General features: G+C 42.3%; 1 protein-coding gene across 1 annotated transcript; it reads right to left on the bottom strand.

Moving 5' to 3' along the window:
* Window positions 1–69: 69 nt before the first annotated feature.
* On the bottom strand, window positions 70–24598 carry tmem63c (transmembrane protein 63C). Its single transcript, XM_076108195.1, has 23 exons — window positions 24539–24598; window positions 16623–16848; window positions 14696–14775; window positions 12859–12946; window positions 11600–11637; window positions 10753–10895; window positions 9774–9825; window positions 9572–9680; window positions 8917–8990; window positions 8702–8782; window positions 8501–8621; window positions 8153–8286; window positions 7862–7984; window positions 6652–6805; window positions 6457–6563; window positions 5732–5818; window positions 5540–5605; window positions 5268–5430; window positions 5061–5166; window positions 4084–4251; window positions 3859–3971; window positions 3698–3772; window positions 70–3117 (listed from the first exon to the last, which is right to left on the bottom strand). Exons 2-23 carry the CDS (start codon window positions 16830–16832, stop codon window positions 2887–2889), a joined length of 2523 nt encoding a protein of 840 aa, XP_075964310.1. The 5' UTR covers window positions 16833–16848; window positions 24539–24598; the 3' UTR covers window positions 70–2886.
* Between the last annotated feature and the right edge of the window lie 798 nt (window positions 24599–25396).

Genomic DNA, 25396 nt, shown 5'->3' with positions numbered 1-25396 from the left:
CTGCCTCTTAAAACCCTTCATCAGAGACCACAGTAGAGGAGAGCAATAAGGAGTTCATGGCACAAGATGAGTGGATCGAGCTGAATTCATTTTAATTTCAGATCACAGCACACTTCACTTTTGACAGATGAAAACTCATCGACAACACAGCTGACAGAGATCAATCTCAAATGCAGCCTTTCCTTTAACCTCAACCTTCTTGTAGATACAACAACCCACATTCACAGCCGGCTCACATACGGTATGAAACAAAGCACTTATGATACACACATTTCATAACCAAGAGCAAAAACCAGTGGACATGTCTGGAAAGCTAATGTACCTCCAAATAGACCTCGCGTGGCCAAGCCGACAGTATATGAACAGACATGACGGGATACAATAAAACTAGTTAAGCATGGACATTAGAGCTAAGAATATACTAATAAGTTTTATTTTGTATTTCTCAAAGGAAAGTACGTTTAATGATCTGTGAAGCCCACAGGACACACTGGTAGTTCACAGAGAGACATTTTGAGATGCTCTTTGATGTTTATTTTTCCAAATAGATTTTTCTTCATGATCCTCTGCACTGACCACTCTCGCTCTGCTGCCAGCTTTCATCTCTTTTATACAGCATGAGAAACTGCAGTTAGGTTCCATGTAAAACAGATTAAACATTATGCATAATATGCCATCAGTAAATCTGAAAACTATTTATATTACAGGCCTATGATTTTGCTGTCACTGTTAATCAAACATGGTAACATGTAAGAGAAACCCTACAAGGGAACGGCACTGGATAAAAAGATTGTATCCTCTACAGAGAGCTTGGTCATACATCTTATATGAACTAATAAAATATTGATTGAAGTCAACAAGGCACCGACGAGGACATAATACAAAACATCTTAAAGAAATGACAGAACTGCTGTGATGTAAACACACACAGTAAGATAGCTTAGTGTTGAGCTTGACTGTTCTTCACCTTGAAATTACAATAATCGCCTGCTTGTTCCGGAGATTTCGATCATATCACATGGTGTTCATCGGCAGATGAAGTTTGCTCAGTTGTCACTGATCTGTAAACAGTCAAACTTTCTATTGTTCTGGGCATCTTTAGGAGTTCTGCATGTCCAAATATAGTTTACTCCTAAAAGCTTCAGAAAGAGCAAGTAAGTGGACCTTGAGTAAAGATTGTTTTATCAACATGAATAAACTCTAAAGAATGAAAAAAAAAGTCCAAAACCTGCACTAATAAAGTATAAAGTTTGAACATTTACAGTTGACCATGACCATGTTTATGAAAACTGAACAAACTAATCTGCAGTTGAAGACCATGTGGTATAGTCAAAAGCTCCAGAAAAAGACCTTTTAAGATTGTTTGGTCAACATCTTAGTGGAATCTGATGACTAACAGAATTAACTACCCATTGACTTGTCTTTGTGTTTGTTGTTGTTGTGTTTTCATCTCTTAGATGTTTCTCCGCCCTTTAGTTTTCAGTCCATGCAGCATATTTCAGGCCATGCCGGGTTGTCACACGAACACTGTTCAAGGCACAGCAAGAGACATGAATCACAAACTACAATCAGTTTACATTCAGGAGAAAAAATAAACTTTCATCCCTCCACCAGGAAATAAAACTTGGAAACACACAGACTGACAATGAGATTAGCACATGTGAAACTTGACCTTATGGTTAAGGATAGAAATGCATACATCGTGTATACAACATGGTCAACATGCATGCAGAAATGTGAAATTTAAATTAAAAATGTATAAATTCCTCTCGAGAGTTAAATATTGTTGTCTTGCAGTGAGAAGAAGTAGACACCACGCTATAGTTCTCAACATATTCTACAATTTGGGATAGAAACCAATTTCCTTTCTTGCAGATAATTAGATAAGGAGATTTATACCACGCTCATATGTCAAGGTGGTGTCGATCTTCTCATCTAACGCTCAGCAAGAAAGTGAACTAGCATATGCAAAATGTTGAACTATTCCTTTGAAATAAATAAAAATAAAAATAAAGTTGGATCACATCAAAATCACGTCAAAATAGCATAAGGGAATACTCTGATTAAGACGAGAAATCCTTAAACAATCTCCAGTAAACCACAATATCAATGACACCAAAAACACTGTAGCAAAAATAGCAACTGTAAATTGATAATAGTTACAACAAGCTTCAGGTACAGCCAAGCTGCTTGTGCCTCCTTGTTGAGAGTGTACATATATTACAGTACATCTCTGAGTTACATTCGGCCTTCCGTCTGTCTGCTCTCTCACTGCAGATGGCTTCACAACTAGCTGCCCTCACCCTCAGCCTCCCCGAGCTCTGCGTTCGAGGAACCAGATATCACCCGTGCCCAGACCACTCTGTCAGTCTGCCGGGGCAAGCCTGCTCACACCACCCACACTGATGGGAACTTTCACCTCCACTCATGTCCAAGTGGCACAGCATGGAGAGAGTATCTCTGATAGCAACCCAAAGGCAGTTCCACCCCAGACACTTTCATTACTTGAAACCTTTCTAACTTGCAAATGAAGTCACAGGAGAAGTTGCGATCCCTGTCATGTAGCATGTAGCATCCAATAGTTTAACTGAAATAATCTGTACATTTAGGGATGTATCGTCTGTCGAGATTGGCGTTTTTGTCCATGAGACAAGTTCAGGAGATGTTTTAGCAAACTGCGGTCTATGTATTTATAGTGGCGTTTACATGGACCCTGCTCCTGCATTCTTTCCTCTTCAGGTTCTTCATCAAGCCCAGTCTGGTCTCAGGGTCTGAGGCAACGAAGTTAGAGTCTGAGTTCAAAAGCGAAAATGCAGCATTGCAGCATTAAGCAAGTTGTGTTCCCCAGGTGAAGGACATGTGGAATCAGCTTGGGGGAATTTGGTGTTACTGGAAGCCTACGGGGCTGTCCATGAGTGGGCTGGAGCAGTAGGGGTCTGGGGGGTCTTGGAGTTCAGTCTCATGGGTCTGGGCGCGGCCTTCCTCACACTCCTCTTCATCCGCCGCGCCGTGGCTTGAACTTTGGGAGCTGGCCATGGCACCGTAGCTGTGGTGGGCCGGGGACGGCATGGGAGTCAAAGCCAGCTCTGGCTCCAGCAGCACGGACGCCACAAACAGCTGAGGGAGGAAGATCAACATATAGTTAATGATGGTGTCACACAGTAAATCACTCAATTCAGAGGGAGTACATTAGATTAAAGTATGTTTATCGTTTACCCACCCTACACTTAACTCATGCACCAATTTAAGATCTTAATTAACATATTTAGTCTGAGTGTGCATATCCTGGATCCAGTCTAAAAAAAAGTAAATGGCAATTATCATAAATCCAGGTTTGGAGACATATAACCTATGCGCTTTGAAGGATCGTGCAGGTGTTGGTGCATGTTTTAACCCAGCGATGGAAGAAATATGCAGATAATCTATTTATTCTTTGACAGCAAAGATTTTCTTTGGATTATTCCTCTGACATTGCTCAAAAATGCAATGCTCATAAGTGCAACACTGTTCAGCAGCTGAGATCTCAGATGTCAGAGCTTCCCACCAGCACAGTAAATGCACCAACAACAATACCTAATGTAACCTTTACACAAATAAAACTATAACTATTAAAACAAGCAAAAATACTAATATGATCCTGTAAGATATGTTGAATGGTGTACTGTCAGGCTAATAATAGAAATATGAGATATTGTACACTGGAGGCAGTGCTGGATGTTACAGTACTCCTGTCTGCATCAGTAAACGTCCCCTCTGCTGGCTGATCAGACATCTGAAACAAAGAAATAGCACATTATTCATTCAGTATTAGTGCGTCTTTAGCTGAACTTAGTCTGTGTGGGTTACGGCGGAGCTGACCTGATAGCTTGTTGACTTGTCTGGTTGCTTCCTAAGGCACAAGCGAAAGAGGGAAAAGGCAATACAGGAGAGCAGGGACACTAAGGTGAAGAGGGTGATGGGATGAACTGGACCTGTGACAGTAAGGTGCAGTAAATTACAACTTCACAATGTTATATTGCACGCTCACAATACAATGACGGTTGCAGACACTGTTACAGGATAGAAATGGAAGTGATAAAGTACCTAATCTGAGCATTGAGAAGAAGAGCAGCCAGAACATGCAGAGGATGGGGGCCAGGATGACCTGGTTGACGGCTGCTCTGTGGATCCGTTGGCTGAGTTTAGTGGGAACGTATGCATAGTAGATGTTGTATCGGTCGACCATGTGCTTCAGGATCACATAGAGCAGACCTACCGTGGCAGGGAAAACACATTTAATTATTCAAAACACTAGAGCATTCTTTGGAAAATTGACGGCGGTATTGTTGATTTGGGGTGGAAAGACAGAAAACTCTGGTATGGTCCTTTAACATCATAGTGATATTTTATTTGTTGTTCTCCAAAAGTCCACCGAACCCCACACACAAGCCTTAAGGGCCTCACACACTGAATATGATGCTCAATGCAAAGTTGAATGCAATGTGTAATTTAATTATTGTGACATGGCTACAGACTGACCCGATTTAAAACAACAAAAAGGAAAATATGTCTTAAAAACAAGCAATTTACGTTTATTTTTTAGTAATTTAAGAATTTTCCCATTTAGCTTTGGCAAGTATCTTGTGTTGTTCTTTGTGTTTCCACCCAATGAGGTTCCACTCAACCAATGAGAGTATCTGCCACGGCTCTACCTCAGAAAAACAACAATATGCAGACAGCCGCTCAGGTAAAATGCACAGAACAGCAGGGTATGAAAGGGCCTGTTCGCAAAAAATATTTGACTGCAGTGGCAAATAGAAGCTTGATGAGCTCTGGGCAGAGACAGGAGCAGAGTGGGCGTCTGGCTCGCAACTCACTGTGTCTGGGTGTCTGGGACTACAGCAGCAAATTCACACAGTCTGCATCAGACTGGCAGGCAGTGGAGGAGAGTGAGGTTACGGCATGAGGGGAGACGACGCATACACACACGAGACTAAGAGGGAAGGTGATGGGATGGTGAAGAAAGACAGAAGGTGGACAGAAGGAAGAGGTAGATGAGGATTTGTAGGTATGCTGCTCACCAAAGGGTGTAATGATGGGACACGTGATGCTGTAGGTCATACTGACTGCAAAGATACACATGGTCCAGGCGTACTCCAGGCCAAACTGGAACTCATAGGCCTGGCTCTGCATATGAACAAACACAGAAAGATGTTTAAAACAGAGCACAATCTAATGAACCTGCAATAAAAACACTGGGATAAGCTAAGAGATAAGGTTCAGCTGACCCGTTTGACATGAATGCGCTCAGCCTGGGACTTGGCAAAGCAGAGGCGGAAGGCATACACTGTCAGTGCTGGGATACGAAGCAGCTCCATAGCTGTGCCAATCAGACTGGATGTAATCACGTAGTTCACAAAGAATGCACCGTTGTCAGGAAGAAACACACACCTGCACCAAGAAAACAAAGAAGCCTGAGTGTTTGGCAGTGACCGAAATGTCTTTTTAGGGGTGGTGATACTCTTTGTACGTTTTATTTGAGCAAAAAGAGTTGTCTTACTGGAATTTGATCTCCTTCTCATCCAGGAAGTTGACATCGAAGAGCCATGTGAAGAACAGGTCCAGACTACAGACAGAATTAAATAATAGCAACAAATCTAAACATTGTGTCAACTCAAAGGAATTCTGTGAAAATAAGCATAAAAGCAGAAGTAACGTTTGTTTTGTGTTATTGCATATGCTGTAAGTGTACCTGGACAGACCAAGAGAGGGCAGGATGATGACCATGAAGACCAGCAGGAAAAAACACTTGTGCATCGTTACTTGGTTCTCCCCAGATCTGAGACATTAAATGAATAACATGGGATTGTAAGAACATCATCATGCAATGCATATTTAGTTATGTAAAACTATATCTACGCAGTTCCCTTCAACATAGTAAATTCATAATGTGAAATAATGTAATGTAAAGTCAGCTGACTCGACATGTAAAGGACCGCTGGGTTCATTAGCACGAACTACGCTTTTCACTCCAGTAAACAGTTCATTTGCATTCGGTCCTTCGCACATCACGCCTGCACAACACATTTGTGGGGGTGGTTATGTATAGAAAGGGTGCTCATTGGTGCAGCGTGAGGTCGTCTCCTTATGCACAGTAGTTCTGCTCCTCCTCCTGCTAGTCACCATGTGCCTTTCCCCTGCGCATGGTGACTACTGTGCATATCATTATCCTCACATGGAGATCTCTATGACAACCTGCCCAGAATATCAGTGCAGGGAGAGTGACAGAGAGAAGGAGGGAGGGAGTAAAAAGAGCAACAGGGTGAGAAAGAAAAAAATAATTGAGATGAGGAAAAAAAAAAGAAAGCAATGCTGAGAGTTGAGAGGAAGACAGGCAGCTACACATGAAGGGTCTATTTGAAGAAGGACAGGCATTTCCATTTCAGAGGAGAGAGATGGCTGATGGCTGGTGAGTACCTGGTCCAGTGGGACTCAAAGAAGGCTGAGTAGTAGACGATGAAGGGCAGGAGCACCGAAAACGCCCACAGCAGGAGGGTTGGGAAGAACTGGGTAATGACAGGGCTCTGGATTGAACAGCAAAATGATTTATTAATGAAAACGGAAGAGAGGTCAAATGTAGCATTATGGTCATACAGTTCATACAACTCTGACCCGCAGACTTTCCACAGGCCTCGTGACGTTGAACTTGTCCATTGTGTTGACGATGATGGCGGGAGTGGTGAGGAAGAAGAGCAGCAGGAAGAGGAGGATGTTGAGGAGGACGCATCGGAGCCACCAGCGAGATCCGCACACTGACAGGTTTTCCCTGGTGACGGGAGAAATAATGAGCGTCAATACACAATCATCCAGCAGGACAGACTGGGCATTTACCACACTACTCTCCCCTGACAAGCCTGTACTGTATGTATTGACACGAGCCTGAAATAGCCAGCTCGGTTGCCTCTTGTATGCGAGTTGTGAGTCGTGTTTCCACTGCATTGGATTGGAGAGCGGGTTGGGAACAGCACACTTCAACGCTCAGTTTTAATGAAGGAACAAAAGTACCTGCTCAACCCCGCAGCCTGCGACTGCTCCAGTTGTCTAGTTAGTGCAGAAAACACAAACACACTGCAGCCAATCAGGCGTGAAGCACAAACACTGAGCAATACCATGTCTTTGGTTAATATCTTATACATATGCATCACTCACTTGTTATATAACTGCTGCATTTTGTCTCCAAGATAAGAAACATGCCGTATAGCTAACTCAATCATGGATAGGGAATGAGTTTGAATTGTTTTTTGACATCTGCTACAAACGTGAAAGTATATACTGATACATCTTAATTGTTGCTGTTGGTTAATTTAATTTTCTAAAAGAACAGCACAGAGCTCAATGGGTAAAGAAATAAGAACAGTATTGTGAATGTAGATATTCAGATTTGTGTACCTCTTGTCTAAATAAATATACTCTTTTAGGTCCATCATCACAAGCTGATGTTACATTAGCAAAATTACAGCCCACTAAACATTGGTTTAAAGTCTAGCCACAATCCAGAGGTTTCCAAAGATACCAAATATGTCAAGATGAATTACAGGGAAATGTGTCTGAATGATGGGTACGACATGTAAAAGTGGATATTACACGCAAAATATGTGTTTGATCCAGTGTCCTCCCACAGTCTGTCAGTGTACCAATGCATGCTGGGATAGGTTACAGCTCCCTGCAACCATGCACAGAATACGTATTTATAATGGATGGCTGGATTTATAACTTGCAACAAAAGTAGTAGATGGTGTCAGTGTGAAAAATGTTGACTTTGCTAATTAAGGGAAAATAAGGTTTAAGAAACCGTGTGAGTACCGGTAACGTCACTACTGACCAGATGATGTCACTGGGAGCAGGTGCGTAGGTGACCCCCCATTGTTGCGACTGCACCACAGTGGTGATGCTGGACTGCTGGGGTCTGCGACGGCAGCGCACACAACCGTAGTCCTTCACAATGCTGGAAGACAACACAAGATGTACAAAAAGGGATCTGCATCAGTGCTCAGTAACGTCGGCTTTTATGCCGCTTCGTGAATTTTATGGTTGCTCCCAGATGTGACGGGGGTTTATGCGAGGAGAGGACCTGACAAACATAAACCCTGATGTCATACTGTTGTTTACTCACACAGCAGTCATCCTCTCATCGCGAAAAGTCACAAAGGCAATGCCGAGCCTCTTCATGGAGATGCGGTTCTTCTCAGCATTAAACTCGTCTGTCCGCTTTTCTTCTAACTCGCTGTAATACTGTTCTGCATCCACCTGCAGATAAAAGTTGGAGCACACATTACTCGCTGCCTCTTTCATTCTCAGAAAGATCTTCAGATTTACAGTGGCAGGATATCTTGTTGCTGCGCGTTCCTATTTCTGGATTGCAGTGCCATCCAGTGGAAACATACTTTCTGTGCAGCACAACTGAGCGACAAGTATATACAGGCAGTCGCCTACTAATCCCAATTATGCTGATAAAAAGTACCTTTTCAAAGCCACAGATGTCGCAGCAGAATATCTGAGCACATGGATGGGTCTTGATCATGATCTTCCCATCCTTTTGGGCCTTTGTGGCAAAATACAGCCTCCCTTTCATTGCCTTGCGTCTGCAAAACACAGCATCCTCAGACAAGAGCCTCACACTGATCCCCAACTGTGTTGGTCCAATCTGGAGCAGCTACTGTACCTCTCCAAGTCCAGCCTCATCAGGTTGTGGACATCAAAGCAGAATCGGATGTCGGTGACGGTGCAGCTGGGGTAGGCCTCACTAGTGAACGGAGCAAAAGGAGTTAATCGCGATGAATGTGATGAGATTGTGCAGGTACAATGGTTTTGTGACATTAATTAAACAAAAGGAGAGGATTTAACTTAACAATGAAAAAGATAAGAAAACATGTGTACTGGAAGTGTTTGGTGATGAGTCCTGGGTCAGAGATCTCTCTCGGTACGGAGCTAATCATCAGTGTCCTGGCTACCTGAAACACATAACGTAATCATCACGAGAAGTAGATACAATAAACTGATTTAAAAAAATCGCCACCTTATTTAAGAGGTATCAGCCATGCTAGTGCCGTGGCTCTATAGATGGCAATTCCGGTCTGTTTGTTTACCACGTTCAGACAGGAATATCTCAACTACTACATGAACAGAGTTAGTGCACACGTTCACTGTCACTAGAGGATGAATCCTAATGACTTTGGCGATCCTCTAACCTTTTTTTCTAGTGACACCAACAGGTTGACTTTTGTGTCCAGCGTGAAATGTCTCTACAATTCCTGGATGGATTTCCATGACATTTGAAACACACGTTGATGTTGCCCTCAGGATGAATTGTAACCACTTAGTTGACCCATTAACTTTTCATTTATTGCAACCATCACAATCTAGTTTATGAGCTAATGACCTTCCATCCAGCCTCAGCTGTATTTTTTGTTTAGCCCTAATTAGCATGCTAACACGCTAGACTAGAGAAATTGACTGAATGAAATGGATATATTTGCAGTATAAAAATGTCCAGGCCTAAATGTTTAAACAGTATGATGTGATGGTGTCAGACCTTCTCATCTTCTCGGTACTCCAGCCGTATCAGGTGGTGAGCCATACACAGCAACGTGATGATGAAGTAGACCAGAGCCAAGATGCTGTGGAGCCACAGAAAGCTGTCCCTACGAGGCACAACAAGTGTTTAAAACGAATATAGATATGGTTTCTGCGCTATTTCATGAGATGTGATGTCATTCATAAAATGTAAGACTTACTTTGCACTAACATTAGCCAGTGTTGTTCTCCCAAAGTTTTCAGGACTGTCTCCTGTAGAGATAATGAAACATGACAGAGAGCGAGACATTTTAATTTTCTGACGACTAAAAGGAAACCCCTCCTCTTTTGTCTGTAGGCAACAATGAAGCAACGTCACTATTCAGAAAAAAAACCTTCCCATCCAACTTAATGACATCTTTCTCATCTCAATGACATTTCACACAACATTCAAACATCGCGGTCATGCCTAACTCTGGTGTTTTAATTCGGGCACCCTTTGTTTGCTGTTACCATGGCATCCTGACATCGGGTGTTGGTTTATTTAATGGCTTTGGTGACACATTGGTTCATCACATGATAGCCAGCAGTAATAAAAGAAAGTGTCTGTGGACAGCCCAGCTCCTCGTAGACCCCTTTAATGACTCCTGCCTTCACCCTGTTATGGAATGGCTTACTCAACACTTTCTACAAAATAAGCACACAGCTGCCAAAAGGCATTTCTGCTGCTAGTTAGCAGCTAATTTGCTGCACTATCCCACCCTTCACACCTACATGAGTATGTTTAGAGGATATGAAGCACTTTCTATTCCTATAATCCGAGGCTTGACGCTATAAACTCCCATTTGATGAAATGCAGCCTTTGTGTATATAAATAGTAGACCTATAGTTTCACTTCATAATCTTGTTTTACGAGTCATTTTAAGTTAAAATTACCTTTTGAGTTGATTGCCGCTTTGATCTAATTTCATGTATGCAATATACTTTTGTATAAACTCAGCTTTACCGCAGATTGTTTTAAGCCAAAGTTTCATCGCATTTAACCTACATCCCCTTTGGTGTGTAGACGCTTGTGATTGTCTCTGTGTGGCCTGGCTTCTCTCCCTGCGAGATGCCTCATACGACTCTCCTGAGGTTAAGGATATCCCTTGGCTTTTCAAATAGTCGGCCCACTGGACCATCATCTAAAGATAAACATACCCAGGAGGTTCCCAGAAAAGTTGACCGGCAGGATTATGGCCAAAGACAGCAGGCAAACCACTGTCATGAGCAGGATGATGTGGCGCTGGAAGGACAGGTATGTGACGGCGTCAATGCCGCATTTGCTACGGATCTCGTCATCCCTGCAGAAACAGAGAGATGGGAAACTTTCAGAATCCCCGAATCACATATCCAATAGATCCCAAACGCTCTGTGCCACATGGCAAAAAGAGAGATTGTTCTTGAGGCGTCAATAATAGAACTTCCACACATGCACATGTGATGGGACACAGAGCTCTGCAATCTCAATCTGAATATGTCTGCAGCTCTGTCTATTGCCAGGACCCATCATGAGTAAAACTGTGGCACCACTACATTGGTGCCAGAAGCTGTGGTTGCCCGGCGGGAGGTTCAGGAAACCCAGTGTCACAAAATAGAGCAAAAAGAAATTAAATGCAGAAAAGAGGGACACGCTGGTCACATGGCGGCCCACACATTGCGAACTCTCAGGGTGGGTTTGCACTTTCCTACGGTGAGCCACTGGCACGGGAGCTAAAAACAGAAGCACCCAAACTCCACCATAATACTATGGAAACTATGGGCACTGTGGAAATCATATTTTCTAGTTGTGTGTCGTCAGACTGGAGCGAGAGCAAATATTCAACGGGAAACCACGGCACCGGCGGTCGCATGAGCCCAGACTCGTTTGTTTTTGCTGCTAAATGACATATAACAAGAGACTTTACATTTGCCGGTGACATCAGCTTTGAAGCCAGAGGGCCAATAAAAGGATGGAAGCTAAGATAATACAAAAATAATTACAAGGGCAACTGCTTTGTGTACTTACTTCATATGGCAAAGCGATGACAGCCACGAGCAGAAGCCCTGGAAAGAGAAGAGTATCGTAAAACATCCCATGGATTAGATATTAAAGATAATAGATGACATATGTATACAATTCTGTGCACACCACATCTGGCTGCTTGCAAGCATCCACTATTTGCATAGTAATAAGGTCTGCAGAGTGACACAGAGGGGGAGATTTAATAGGTCTAGCCTGGAGCAGTAACCACTTTACTGCAGCCTCAGCTTTGAGTAGGAAAAGGGCGATGACTCCAGTCTGACTCTTTGTCTTAAACATGCAGGGAGTGACCTCAGTCTATCACACAGGTGTCATGGAGTCACACAGTCCAGATGAGTAATGAGTCAAACTTTCCTCTTACAACAGTTGACGCAATGCCATCTTAGACAAGTGGACTTATTTGTAAAAGTGCAGTAGGCTGCATTTTTAGACATCAAGATATCATTGCTAAGTTAACTGTGACACCGCGTTATAATTACTGTAAATAAAAGAGAACAGTCTATCATCAGTGGTATTGTTGATGATAGTGATGTTTCTGCATTTCCCACAATGCCTACTGTTTTATATGTTGTGCACAGAGAACTAGAGTCTGTCAGTCTGTCAGTCTCCTCAAATGCTATGTACGCCTGTTCACACATCCGGCTGACAAGGAGCAACATTCGCATTCATTCAGCATTGTGTTTGTGTCCATCCGACTACTCAAAGTCCAATATTCACTCTCCTTTTAGCTCTAGTCTCAACCAATCAAATATGTACTCCTGCTAAATGCTCCACTGCAGGTTGCTAACTGTGAGAGTGGAGCTTGAGCGCTGTGAAACCACAACAATGGGCTACAAGATAGTACGAACGCTCCATAGACCTAAAAGAAACTGCAGAGTTGGAAAATCATTCTCTGTTGCCTCATCTCTATCTGTAACCTCTTTCCCATTAGATTTAGTTATTTAATACGTTGTTAATGAAAACATATGACTACGTGCAGCTTTAAAGTAAGGCAGCAGAACCACTTGGGACCAATGCAGGTTTCATCACACAGAATAGACAAATATTTTATGAGGTAAGAAATGCAATCAATATTTTGTTCGACCTTTAGGACACATGAAATGTGTGTAGTTGAGAGAGGCGTCGTCTGGGTGTTTGCTTAGGATGGAGGATACCTTTAAATGATCTGAGAACGCTGTTAAGGGGTTCCTTGTTGCTTTTAGGAGTTAGGAGTAAACTCTAAGCCAAACACAACAAAACCTCACCATGTCCTTGGTCTCAGAGTCGGAGGGGCTGGACTCTGACGGAGACTTCTCTTTCTCACTTGGTTCTCCATAAAACAGGGATGTGAGACTGAAAAGACGAGCAAAGAAATAACAATATTATCATTTTGATCGTGGCCTGACACGACCTTATCAATGCATCCAATATGTAATATGTCAGTGCTGCAACAGTAAAGACGTAATGTAACTGCTCCAGACGGTCCCGCAGTCCCAAACTGTATACATAAAGAAGACATGGAACACATTCAGAATGGTCGAATCTAATAAAGCCAGTGTGATGATTGAATTTGTGGATATTGCTCTCTGGGCTGTACCACTGACAGTTCAACATTGTGTCAAATTAAGCAGCATAATTTAATCAGTGCGAGAGAGGGCCGCTTGGCAAAACACACAGATGCTGCTCGCCCTTGGGTGTTATGAAGCCGCTGCCGGTCATGCAGAAGTAAGCAAGCCCGTACTTCACTAAAGAGGCGACTCGGGTCAAGCAGAAGAAAACTGCTGCAGACTCGCGCAGGCGGCTGGATGGTCATTGACTCGTTTTGTATCCTTAAAAGGTATATGATAATTGATTACCCTATTTTCCGCACTATAAAGCGCACCGGATTATAAGGCGCACCTTCAATGAATGGCCTATTTTAGAACTGTTTTTATATATAGGGCGCACCGGATTATAAGGCGCATAGAATAGAATAGCGTCGTAAGCGTGTCTCTTGAAAGGTGCCATTTTGGGGTCTTTATACACACAAGTGGTGTTGGACTAGGAGTAAGCACAGTACCGGTGTTTACCGCGGTGCGGCTTTGTAGTTTACCAGTCGTACTGAAACATTTTGACAGAGCGCCGTGTACAACCAGTATGGATCAACCAATTAACCAATTGATCCATATATAAGGCGCTCCGGATTACAAGGCGCACTGTCGTTTTTTGAGAAAATTAAAGGCTTTTAAGTGCGCCTTATAGTGCGGAAAATACGGTACTTGTTTAAAGGGTAAGCCTGCTGATATTCTTTTGTTTTCTTACCATCAGCAAATCTAATGAAAACGCCCAAAACAACAGTGAACCATATCCTAGCCTAAGAGGCATTGCCTGGGTAGCCAATGGTTATTCTTATGCATGTTAATTGACAGTTGAAAATAGTTCCATACATAAGCATTATTTGAGTAACATTTGCTAAAAAACTACAATGCCTTTTATAGAAAACCTGTTTACAGATTTACCTTTAACTAGTGGACTTTGAGTGCCACAGACAGGGTAAAAAAGTGTTGAGAGACAGATTACAGATACATTGTTTGTAGTGATCTTTTCGTGTTGACAATGAGAAAGATACAGAATAACGAATAACGCCAGCCTTATAGCCTTGTCCTTTACGTTTTTTATCAAGGTGAATTTGCCAAACATTGGCTGGTTCAAGCCTCTAAAATGTGAGGATTTGCTGCTTTTCTTTATTCTATATTGCTGTAATTATTAGTTGTAGCCCTAATTTTAAAAGAGTAAGAAGACCATTTATCCAACCACTCTCTTACATATACTCTGTATGTGCGTCTGATCTGGGTTAACATTTTATTTTCACTGTTAATACAAAATACATGAACACATTGCCACATTTGCATTCATCACTAAAATAACAACAAATGATTATTAGAAGCAAAGGCAGAGTAGCTCTTTGCAGTACTTTGCCTCCTACGCAGTAACATTGCTACTCAGCAGAGGGAGCTGGAGGCCTCATGGTCAGGACTCAGGAGAGGTTCCACAGAAAATCTTAAAATGTTGCACTGGCTCACAAACCAGAAGTGTACCAGCTGTTACGCGTGATGGATTCACCTGTCATTCTCCATCAGCAGAGCCAGGCGGCCATAGTCCCATGCAGCCTTCCTCAGGCAGGAGAAGATGAGCAACAGGAACTAGAACACAGAACCAGAACATGAGTGCGTGAAGCTGCTGAGAATCTGATTTACACAATCGCACACACACACACTCATCTGCTCTGGGCCTTATCCAAAACCTTTCCATGCTGCACGTTCATAAGGAGCCTACACGTAATAGACAGGTTCAAAATGCAGCAGCAATAATGAGCCGTCGTCTTTCTTTAGAGTGGTACGTGGTTGTCTTGGAAACTACCAGAGACAGGTGAGCATGCACACACGAACACATGCTTTGCACTACGGCCAAATGAGTGTGGTCAATAGCAAGAATGAATATTAATAGCCTCTATTCAGCCATAAATGGAGAGCTAAAGTGTAGCATCACAATGAAGTAAAAAAGAAAAGAAGCCTGTTCAATGATATATTATAGTACCCAATAGTGAATTTATGCTTAACAGCTCTGTTTGAATATAAAGAGCTGAACTGGGCTATGATGGATGAATGTTGAAAAATACAAAACACAGCATTAAACCATTGATTCATTTGAGTTTAAAAGACATTTGGTTTCGTGGACAAGGACGACAGCAATGTTAATAAGAAAAAAGCCCCCATTAAGGATTCATTCTTTAGTGATCTAGAGCCACGCAGAGACAATCAAGGCAGCCTTGACTGAGGCTTGTAGCTGAATAATGAGTGCATGTTCACATTAACAGTCAGGGTCCAAACTCCTTCTTTGAATAAGAATCCCTCCATTATCTCGCTCTTTTTCCCAGTGTCTGTCTCCTCCCTGTTGTTTTGGTTTGTTTGGTCTCGATGCGTGGGCATGCTCTCCTTCAGTCCCACAGATGATTCATTATTATTCTGTATGATGATAGAATTAATGCAGAGGCGTCCTCCCGTCACCTGGGGGGGAAGCACGCTTTGACTCATGCTTGTCATTAAGAGACAGCAGTCGACCCTCTGTGTTGTCTTGACAACTAGGCAGCAATAAAATGAGTCAATTAAAACACAGAGGTGGCAGATTGAGAGTGACATCAGTGCAGAGATTAAGCTTGACAAGGCCTGACAATATGCAATTATGTTCGTAAACAGTGTACACACTGTATTATGCTATGTGAGGGGAAAATTCAAAATTGCAGATTTAATGCAGTTTTATATCTATGACGTGCACATAATGTGTGCATTTGTGTGTGTGTGTGTACTTGTGCATCACAACGAGATCCAAAAGCCTTGATGTAAAAAAAGTGATCCAATCCATTTTGCAAGGCAATGGCAACACTCACACCTATAGGAGCAGCATAACATCTCAAAGTTTACCTAACCACATCTCTTCATACTGTCGAGGGAATGCAACACATTTATAAATGTCATATTCAATTTCATATGGGGGAAACCCACGCAGGGGATGAACTGCGTGAAACCTCCAGACAGAAAGGCCCCAGCTGTGTGACCCCAGGGCCTTGTTTTTGTGTGGTGACAGTGCGAATCACTTCACCACCTAGGACTGTATATGACACTTGCAATACTAAAGTCCCAGTTTACATTTTTAGTTTGTTTGCTTATCATAATTGAAGATAGACTAGTGAAGGGGTTCAAAAGTGATAGTGGAAAGCAAGAGGGGCCTGGGTTCGATCCCGGGCCTGTCTGTGTGGAGTTTGCATGTTCTCTCTGTGTCAGTGTGGGTTTTCTCTGCATTCCCCGACTTCCTCCCACAGTCCAAAGACATCCAGCTAAGTTTAAGTGATGATTCCAAATTGGCCGTAAATGTGAATGTGAGCGTGAATGGTTGTCTGTCTTTATGTCCAGGGTGTACCTTGCCATCGCCCAATATCAGCTGGGATAAGTGGTTAAATATAATGGATGGGTGGGTGGGTGTGAGTCAGTACCATCCATAGCACGGCATTGATGGCGAGGACCGTGGGCACTCCTCCAAACGGCAGACCCTGGAGGACGCTGCTGCGGGAGTGCGAGCGGTAGCATCTGTCCGCAGTGCTGTTTTCTTCCCCAAAAGAATCCAGGAAGCTGAGAACATCCAGCGCCACAGCTGTCCCCTCCACAGGGGAAGCTTTTGTCACTAACAGCTCAGAGTGCGCCATCAGCACTGGACCATACCTGAAGAAAAGATGAAAGTAAGTGGTCATTAGCCAAGCTGTTAGACTTACTGTTCTCTCTCTCTTTAAGCCTTGATACACACCTGTTGAAGATCCCAGATGATTGGGCTTTACACACTGTGATTCATAATGTAATCACATTGGGTTAACTGATAATTACGACAATGTCTGTAATAATGCAATGATTGTTTGTTGAGATTGAAGTGACACTTTTGCTTTAACTTTTGCTAAGCCGCTGCGGCTAGTTTATCTAACCTGTTTAGCATTTAGCTAAAACACTAAACTACTTCTACTTAGCATAAGAGGAGGAAAGTCAACAAAAAATAACAATATTGTTCAAAGTTTGCCGGCCCGGCTGGGTCAACAAAGCAAGGAGAAGCTCTGGTTACATCACACAGAGGGAGAGTGACTTAATTCTCTGCTGAGACATTATATCCACGATATCTTTACAAATATAAAGCTGTTTAATGCTATATTAATGGCCTGATTTCAGAATATTGCACCTTTAACATACAATTGTTGTGACTCATTTTTCTCAGACAAGTACCTGCCGCTCACTCTAAGTGCAGTATTGATAGTATTGAAAGCATTTGCAAGGATCAGTCTAATGACCATCACAGTCCATTAGCAGCTATTGACCACCGTGTCCGTTTCTTTATCTGACAAATGGAAGTGGAGACCTCACATGAAAGCGACATGCTGATTGGATGACACTGCAGGATCTGTGAAAAACCACAATATGTGTCAGGAAGATGCCCATTTAACCATTTAACCACGTAGGCAAAAGCATATTTCTGTTGTGAGAACTCAGTTTAACAGTACAAGAGTAAAAGCTTAAACTGTTTACTCCACTGCAATTTTAAACAGCTTGTTGAGGATTGGCAGTTTAATGCGTATCCCCTTGTCTACAGAGGCATGTGCAGGATATGATCATTCACTGCCATGGCCACAGAATGGAGGCCTGAACCATCTGTCCTCCAGCAGCACACACTCTTCACACGTTCGATTGATACACTCCAGAATCCCAGCTGCTCGGCTTGTGTACACTCCTCACCGAATAAACAGTCGGAGGAAATGGAGCAGCAACAGAGTGCTGACAAAGCTTTGCATCAATACAGCGAGTGAAAGACATCAATCATCGGATTCCATGGGAAAAGAAGTAAGACGCCATGATATTTTGAGAGACTGCTGTGACAGGAAACACGGTAGTAAACAAACCGTGTGCTACGCAGCAGTAAATGGCAGCAAAAGCTGCATCACAACCCTCCGCCGTCCAACTTTCACAAGAGATGTGAGGTAATACGAGATTGAAGTGAGAAAAGCGGGAGGAAGCTAAAGGCCTCCAAACTGGCACACATTGCTGATCCCAATCTGTGATTTATCACCGCGCCAATGATGTCACTTCCTGAGAAGTGTCTTGTGAGGCATTTACCAAACGGCACTTATTGAAGCCACAGCAGGATGTCTGGTGTAGGAGGGCGAGCTGATCAATGGCAGTGCTGCTGGACTTCTGTACATCACACTGTCAGAGAGGTCTGGAGATTTAGTTTAAAAATAAAACCCAGTCATCTTTTTGCAGCTCTTTCTGCACCGTTGTAGTCTCTTATACTTTCTTTTGTGAAACTGTATAGCTTGCAGTCAATATTCAGATGCTGTCAGCATCTAAGCCTCCCCGTGGAGACAACTGGGGAGGAGTTCTCCTGAGGATGGACCACAAAGCAAATCCATAATGTACACACACATGCAGTCTGCAGTGCTGTGTTTCCACAGAAGCTGAGGTTTCACGCTTTCTCTCTCTGCCAATAAATAAGCCAGCGATATGCACAAAAGGATTATTTTACATTTAATTCACTGGATCGTTAATATCTTACAGTAATTAAATGATGTTCTGTCACATTTTCAAATAAATTGATTGAGTGCTTTACAGGAGATGTTGAAGTCGTGGGATCAATACAACAATAAATCAAGTAAAGTAGTTTTTATTTAGATAATAGGCGTCGCTTGTGATAACACTATGGTGATACTGTTTGCAGCATTTGCCTGTTCTGTGATTAATTCAATCGTCATGTTGAAAAGCCCAAAATGGAAAGCTGCAGGAATAAGTAAACTGTTCTGTGCCTGTCTTTATACTCCTGTGATGAGCTAATGGCAGCAAACAAATCAAAGAGGAATTGTGTGAACTGTGACATACAGCAACAGGAGCTGAATCAAACAGAATTGATGCCTTAAATGGAAGAAAATACAACTAGCTGTAAACTGGAGCTCTGACAAAATTTGACATGCAGAAGCGTAAACAGACCTTCATCGTCTCATTGCTGTTCTTCCTCCTGCATCAGACGAGTCATTCACTTTGAGCGCTGCTCGCTGCTGATGCTAACAGTTAAACTCTTCCTCTCCATCTCCAGAACAGAGCAGGATGCTGGAGGATACAGGCTGGCTGTGGTGTGGTTTCACACATTTGGACAAACGTCACAGCATGACTCGGCAGTTTAACAACAAGACTCCGTGGATAATATTTCTGTCTCACCCATCGTATATAAACACACAAACATGCTCACAGTTATCCCATGGTATCCATTTCGTCTCCAGCTTATTGAACTCTGCAAATCTGAAGTCTTTCTAATCCTTTCCCTCTGCTCATTTCTCTCCTCCTCATCCCTGACTCAAGCTTCCAAGCCAACGCAGCAGATTACAAAATGATGTTTGGCTTGGTTGGCAGCAGCGTTGTGCCTCCCGCTGGCAGCACGAGTGAAATCTCTCCTCTGTGCTCAGTTAGACTATTACGGTCACAGATGCTGAAGTCAGTACAGGAGCCGCGAGCTGGTGATGAAATAACTGAGTTTGAGTCAGAGAAGCAGAAAAAGAGAGCAAAAAGCTAGCTCAGGTCAGCTAATCAGCTCATTGCGCCAGAAAAAAACAGCTGAGGTATCTGTGTATGTGTATGCGTGTGTGTGTGTGTGTGAGAGAGAGGATGCCATCCTTGACGTTTTACAGACAAAAAGTCAGAAGGTTGATAACTCGCAATAAACCCTCATTCAATCCAGATATATTTCATCACTCCCTCCCTCATATTGATTAAATCAGCTTCTGCTGTAGCCTTACCGTGAATTGTTTAAAAGCATCATTATTTGGGTGGTGTCACTAACTGAAACTACTTGTCACCAGCTTAAAACATAAAGAAAGAAACAGACTACTAGAGTCTACAGCTACCAGTTCTGTGAGGTTGCACTTTGGCACAGACTCTGAGCAAAATGACAACATGCGGACAATGACAATACAAAAGTTGCTGATCTCCAGCAGGTCTAATATGTAAGATGGTCACCATCTCAATTTAGCATTCCAACAAAAGCAAATTAGTACTATGTATACAAAATACGGCTGGGGATGATGGGAATGTCATTCGTTCTGGAGGTATTTAGTCCTATTTAATTTTGACCTGATAATGGCGCTAAATTAAAAGCCTGAGGATCACCAAAGTTATTAAAATGTGGATATAAATGTCTGTACCATATCCTGACCATCCATCCAGTAGTTTTTGAGACATTTAACTAAAAACCACAAAAAGTGAACCTCATGGCGGTGCTACAGGATTCATCATCTTGGCACCATGGACTTCTGTAACCGTGTCATTCAAAAATAGCAGCTGGTGCTCAAGAAAAAGACAGGGAGTTGCCGAAGTCAGTGAAATCGATCCTCTGGGGTATTACTTTACAAAAAATTCATGACATTGCATTCAATAGTTATTGAGATATTTCATAGACCAAAGTGCTGGACTGACCGACATTGCCCTTCATGGCTTAAAACACTGAGGAAACAGAGGAGGATGGTATGTGTGTTGGCATCCACTACTCGCATTTATTATCCTTTAAATCACTTTACCAGACCCCTCAAGTGCTCTGTCATGCTGAAATCAGAAGCTGAATCTATGTTTCCATAAACAAATGAAACATCGTTACATCCAAACATGTCTTACAGGGGTTGGGTGCTGTTCCCAGCTGCACCAGAACCTAATAATCACCATAAAGCATTTGGTGGACAGCCCCCCTGAAGAGCTTTCTCTCTCATCATCAAACATTCAGTTGCACCAAGATTCATTGCCTGCCTGAGGGAATGAGAGAAATTACCCTGTTTTGTCAGAGAGATGAACCATAAATAAAATGTGAACTTGTGCTGACTTCTAAACCTCTGCACCGTATCAACTGTCAGCTACTGTGAGATAAGACTACCTCCAAGGAGAACCCGCAATCACCATAAATAAAAGAGTAACGGCTTCAGAGCTGTTGTTCTCTCCTTGACTGCAGCCTTGTTGAACATGCAGTTTTCCCATGCCACGATACCTGCATGGCAGTGAGAGGTTTGACGTTTCTCCTGTCAACAGCTTCATCTCAAAGGCTCAGAGCCGGTAAAATATTCATGAGCGATTGTTAGCTGTGCTCTGCATGTTAATCTAAAACTGAGCCGCTGATTATGGAAATCCTGGTGTTTGAAAAGGTATTCTGTAGAAACAATCCTCCTCTAATGAACTGTGAACAAGCCAATAAAACATGAGTCATGACATGAGATGACACATTGTGGAAGCAGATCTGTTACAGTATGCTGAGAGGCATGGGAGCATACTAAGAAGGCAACAGTGGGTAGACAAAATTATGTAAACGCATCTTGACTTGAAGAATGTCGGCTTCAAAGATGTCTTGTCACACCAGAGTTGACGGCGTATTTGCTGTGATGAGACCCCACTCCAGCTGATCAATGCTCCCATTCACTGTACATGAACTACACGGCAAGCAGGGACACCTGAACATTACATCTCATTATATAGCTCTGAGCACTAATACGTTGCCTCCACTCTTCTGGGAAGGCTTTCTACAAGACTTTGGAACCTGATACAGGTATTTGCTCCTTTGCCACAAACACACCAGCGAGTGAAAACTTTGCTTGAAATATAATTCTATGCCGTAGCATCAAGACCTATTTTCCCTGAATTGACACTGAGGAGCCCAAACCATGAATATGAGCCCCAGTTTGTAGACAGAAACGTCCACATGCTTTTTTTTTATAGTGTATCTTCTTCTATAGTGTATCTTCTGTAGTTTGTTGGGACATTTTAATGGGGATGCCATGTGTGTGTGCATCTTATTTTCAACTCTACAGGAGCTACAGGGCCCTGCTGTGATGGTTTTAGTTGGAGGGTGGTGTTGGGGGGTGTGGATGGGCAACCCTCATCAGACTTAGCCTGAGGGGGGAGAGGGGGTGGAGGTAATCACAATCTGCTCACCACCTGCTCAGTGGAAGAGGGAGGAGTCTTTACTCTTTTCATACCTCACTCTCTCTATCACACAACACACAAACACAGATCACTGAGGTGTGTCTGCACAGGGCTCACAGATTTTGCAGCATCCCCCAACCAGCCTCTTTCTGAAGGCTGAATGAGCCATAGCATGACTGGAGTGATGACTGCACACACGGGCCGTGATCAACAAACCAAACACCTGCTTCCTGTCTGGCTGCACATGCTCAGTAGGCCCCCAGGGGAGCGCTGTCTGTCTGCACTTCAGTACAACATGTGTCCTGGATGAACCCGACTCATAACAAATAACCACAGAACAATCTGTGTTTTCTCTGCAACTCAGAGCTTCTTGAGGATTCCACCCACAGCCTCTTATACTGCTGAAGCTGATCAAAGGGCCTGAGAGACCTGAGAGTCTAAATTACCTTCACTCCCACATCTACAAAAACTGCTCATTTTAACAGATGCCTTCAGATAGATGTCTACTTTTGGTGGGCATCTCAAACATATCTAAAAGGAATACACTACAAATCAAAATAAGCAAAACCACCAGTGTCATCATGTACAAATAACATCTGGATCTGGATCACAGCCAACCAGAAGAGTGCTCATATCACAACATCTAATACATACAGGATATCTATTGCTACAAAAAGAGGTCCTGGTATATCAGATGGGACAACTTGTCTTCATATAGTCAGCATAACATGTGTGACAAGTGAGAGGACAAGATAGTGTGACATCTGTGAATACTTATGTTCCATGCTTATTGGTGTTTTTATTGTTTGTTTATTCAGTGCAACTGGAGCTGTCTACCTGGTCAAGGTGCTAAATAAACACAGACAGAAACAAACCAACCAAAATAAAGAAAATCCATGGCGAGAGGCTTACGCATGATTCTGCCACGGTCTATCGTCAGCCTGTTCAGCAGTTGTACAGGTAATCCATCTCTACTGCAATCTCAGTTTAGTTTCTCCTGAAATATTAATATCTGTTTGATAATCGAAGATGACCAGCATTCATTTGCTCTCTAATCTTGGAAAATGTACTATGCACTCTCATTCTCTGTGGATCTCATTTTAAAGTGATAGCGCACTGAAAATCTTTTCATTATTAAACACTCAATATAAGTGAACTCCTGCACACTATCAACACTTCATTCTGGTAGAAGACTTTTTTAAGGCATTACAATTTGAAAAAATAGTATACTTAAGCCTCAGAGTGAACAAGACAATCAAAAGGAGTCAAGCCAAACACCTGAGTCAGTTGCACTTTCAATAAAATACTAACATTTAATATTATGCAGGGGTTTAGGGAGGGTTATCAAAGATGCACCACTTGTTTGATTAAAAGGGTGTGGTAAAACAAGTTGTAGGAACAGTTCCAATAGATTCCAATGGTGACCAGTTTTCAAAAACTACCATTTTGATTTATGACTTTCCCTGAAATCCTTCTTGAAATGTCTTGTCCTTAAAAGCACAACATCTCTATTCATGACAATTCATAAGCCTGGGAACATGACAGATCTCTCTGATCAATAAACAACTGACATCTTCGATTTCATTTAACCTCCAATCTGATGAGCTGTTTGTTTACGGACCTCATTGAAATACAATTAGGTACCTTAAATCACTTTTCACCCTTTTCCACATGCATGAAATAATTTTTTTCAAATGCTATGCACGGATGACCCGCTAAAATGTCAAAAACCCATTCGAAATCTGACATTTCAAAGGCCACTTCCCTTCATCACAGTCAGGTGTAAATCCTTTTAGTGTAAATCCAACAGAAAAACAGCAACAACAACAACAGGCTACAGCAGAGAGAGAGAGAGAATAAACACAGAGAGAGAGAGAGAGAGAGAGAGAGAGAGAGAGAGAGAGAGAGAGAGAGAATAAAGCATGGTCACAGCATGGCTGTAACCCTAAAGATTTCTTATGCACTGTTATTACTATTATTACAGTTGGGAGTTAAGGTTGCTCATTAACGGTCTCCCACCCATTTCACTCAATTAGGAACAATAGATGTAGAGCGAAGATCTGTTTTGGGTGTAATAGCCTGACACGTTGGCAGAAACATCTTCATCCCGACTAACCAACAACAACACGGTGCTATAGTGCAGGGAGCCTTTGGACGTTTAGACTCAATTCTAAAATCGTATTGTCATAACTGAAAGAAAATGTGCCTCTCCCTCTCTCTCTACAATCAGACACATTTCGGCGACTGTGTTGGCCCGCTTACTGCAGCACTCACAACAGTCTGCACACCTTCCTCCTCCTCCAGCTCTGTAACTTGATGGAAACGATTGCGCCATAAATAGCGCATTAAACCCTTCCAGTCCACGTTTAGATCACTACACGGATACATTACTTTTTTTTTTTTTTTTTTTAATCACATCGCTCACCTCAGAAAGCTTCCGGATCGCTGGTGTCTGGTGTTGATGGGTGCTGCTTTGTTTTTTTTCCTCCAACACCAAGAAACAAGAGAAACTCCCACCTACTCAGGGGCCGTCTGACAATTAAACACCTGCCTTGAAGGCTGCTAAGGGAGCGTCAAGTAAACACCTATAGCTTGTTGTCGTCTCTATTTTTAGGATATACAATTGATTACTATAATAATTATTAGTTATCATTATACAATAATTTTGCTGACGTAATTATTGTTATATCACTAAAGCTAAACGATACCAGCAGAATAACTGAGACAACACAATATAATATAATTGAGGATGCATTGCCACCTATACTCGAAAATTGTTTTTCATGCATTGTGTCAACCTTTTAGCCCTATTAGCCCAGACAGACCAAACAAATCTATTTTTTAATTAACCAACCATGCCTAACTTTAGAGTTCATGAGCCAACTAAAAGCAACAGCAAATGCATGGATAATAATATCAACATAATAACTAAAAGTACAGCACTCATATAGACCTAAGTATTATCAAATGTAAGCTACATTTATTAAAAGTATTTTAAGAATATTTTGCTAATAACACTGATAATACTTACTTAAGTGGCAGATTTATTGTATTTTAATTTTTGTATTGCTATTTTATCTGGGGTAAATATTTGGATTACCTCCTCCTCCACTGCCAACAATCACATTTCAATAATGTACAAAAAAAAAGATCAATGCCATATAAATGCCATATTTTCACACAACTTCTCCTACGTCAGATTTGGGCTGTTACTATAACCAGTAAGCTACCCAGCCAATTAAAAGGAAGGAAAAACAGACGCATCCAGACCAGCAGGCGGCGG

Source organism: Anarhichas minor, unplaced genomic scaffold, assembly GCF_050575085.1.
Source record: "Anarhichas minor isolate MPS153535 unplaced genomic scaffold, ASM5057508v1 ptg000040l, whole genome shotgun sequence".
NCBI lineage: Eukaryota > Metazoa > Chordata > Actinopteri > Perciformes > Anarhichadidae > Anarhichas > Anarhichas minor.
The sequence above is the reverse complement of the archived record's forward strand: the minus strand, read 5'-3'. Positions and strand labels throughout refer to the sequence as shown.

What these genes read in the sequence shown, in the direction of transcription:
- tmem63c (XM_076108195.1), bottom strand. Translation starts at nt 16,832, where the DNA reads ATGGCGCACTCTGAGCTGTTAGTGACAAAAGCTTCCCCTGTGGAGGGG. An exon ending in TCAATGCCGTGCTATGGATG is followed by an intron (nt 14,776 to 16,622) that starts GTACTGACTCAC and finishes TCTGTGTTCTAG; the next exon opens with TTCCTGTTGCTCATCTTCTC. An exon ending in CATCCAGCACTGCCTCCAGT is followed by an intron (nt 3,118 to 3,697) that starts GTACAATATCTC and finishes TTCCTCCCTCAG; the next exon opens with CTGTTTGTGGCGTCCGTGCT.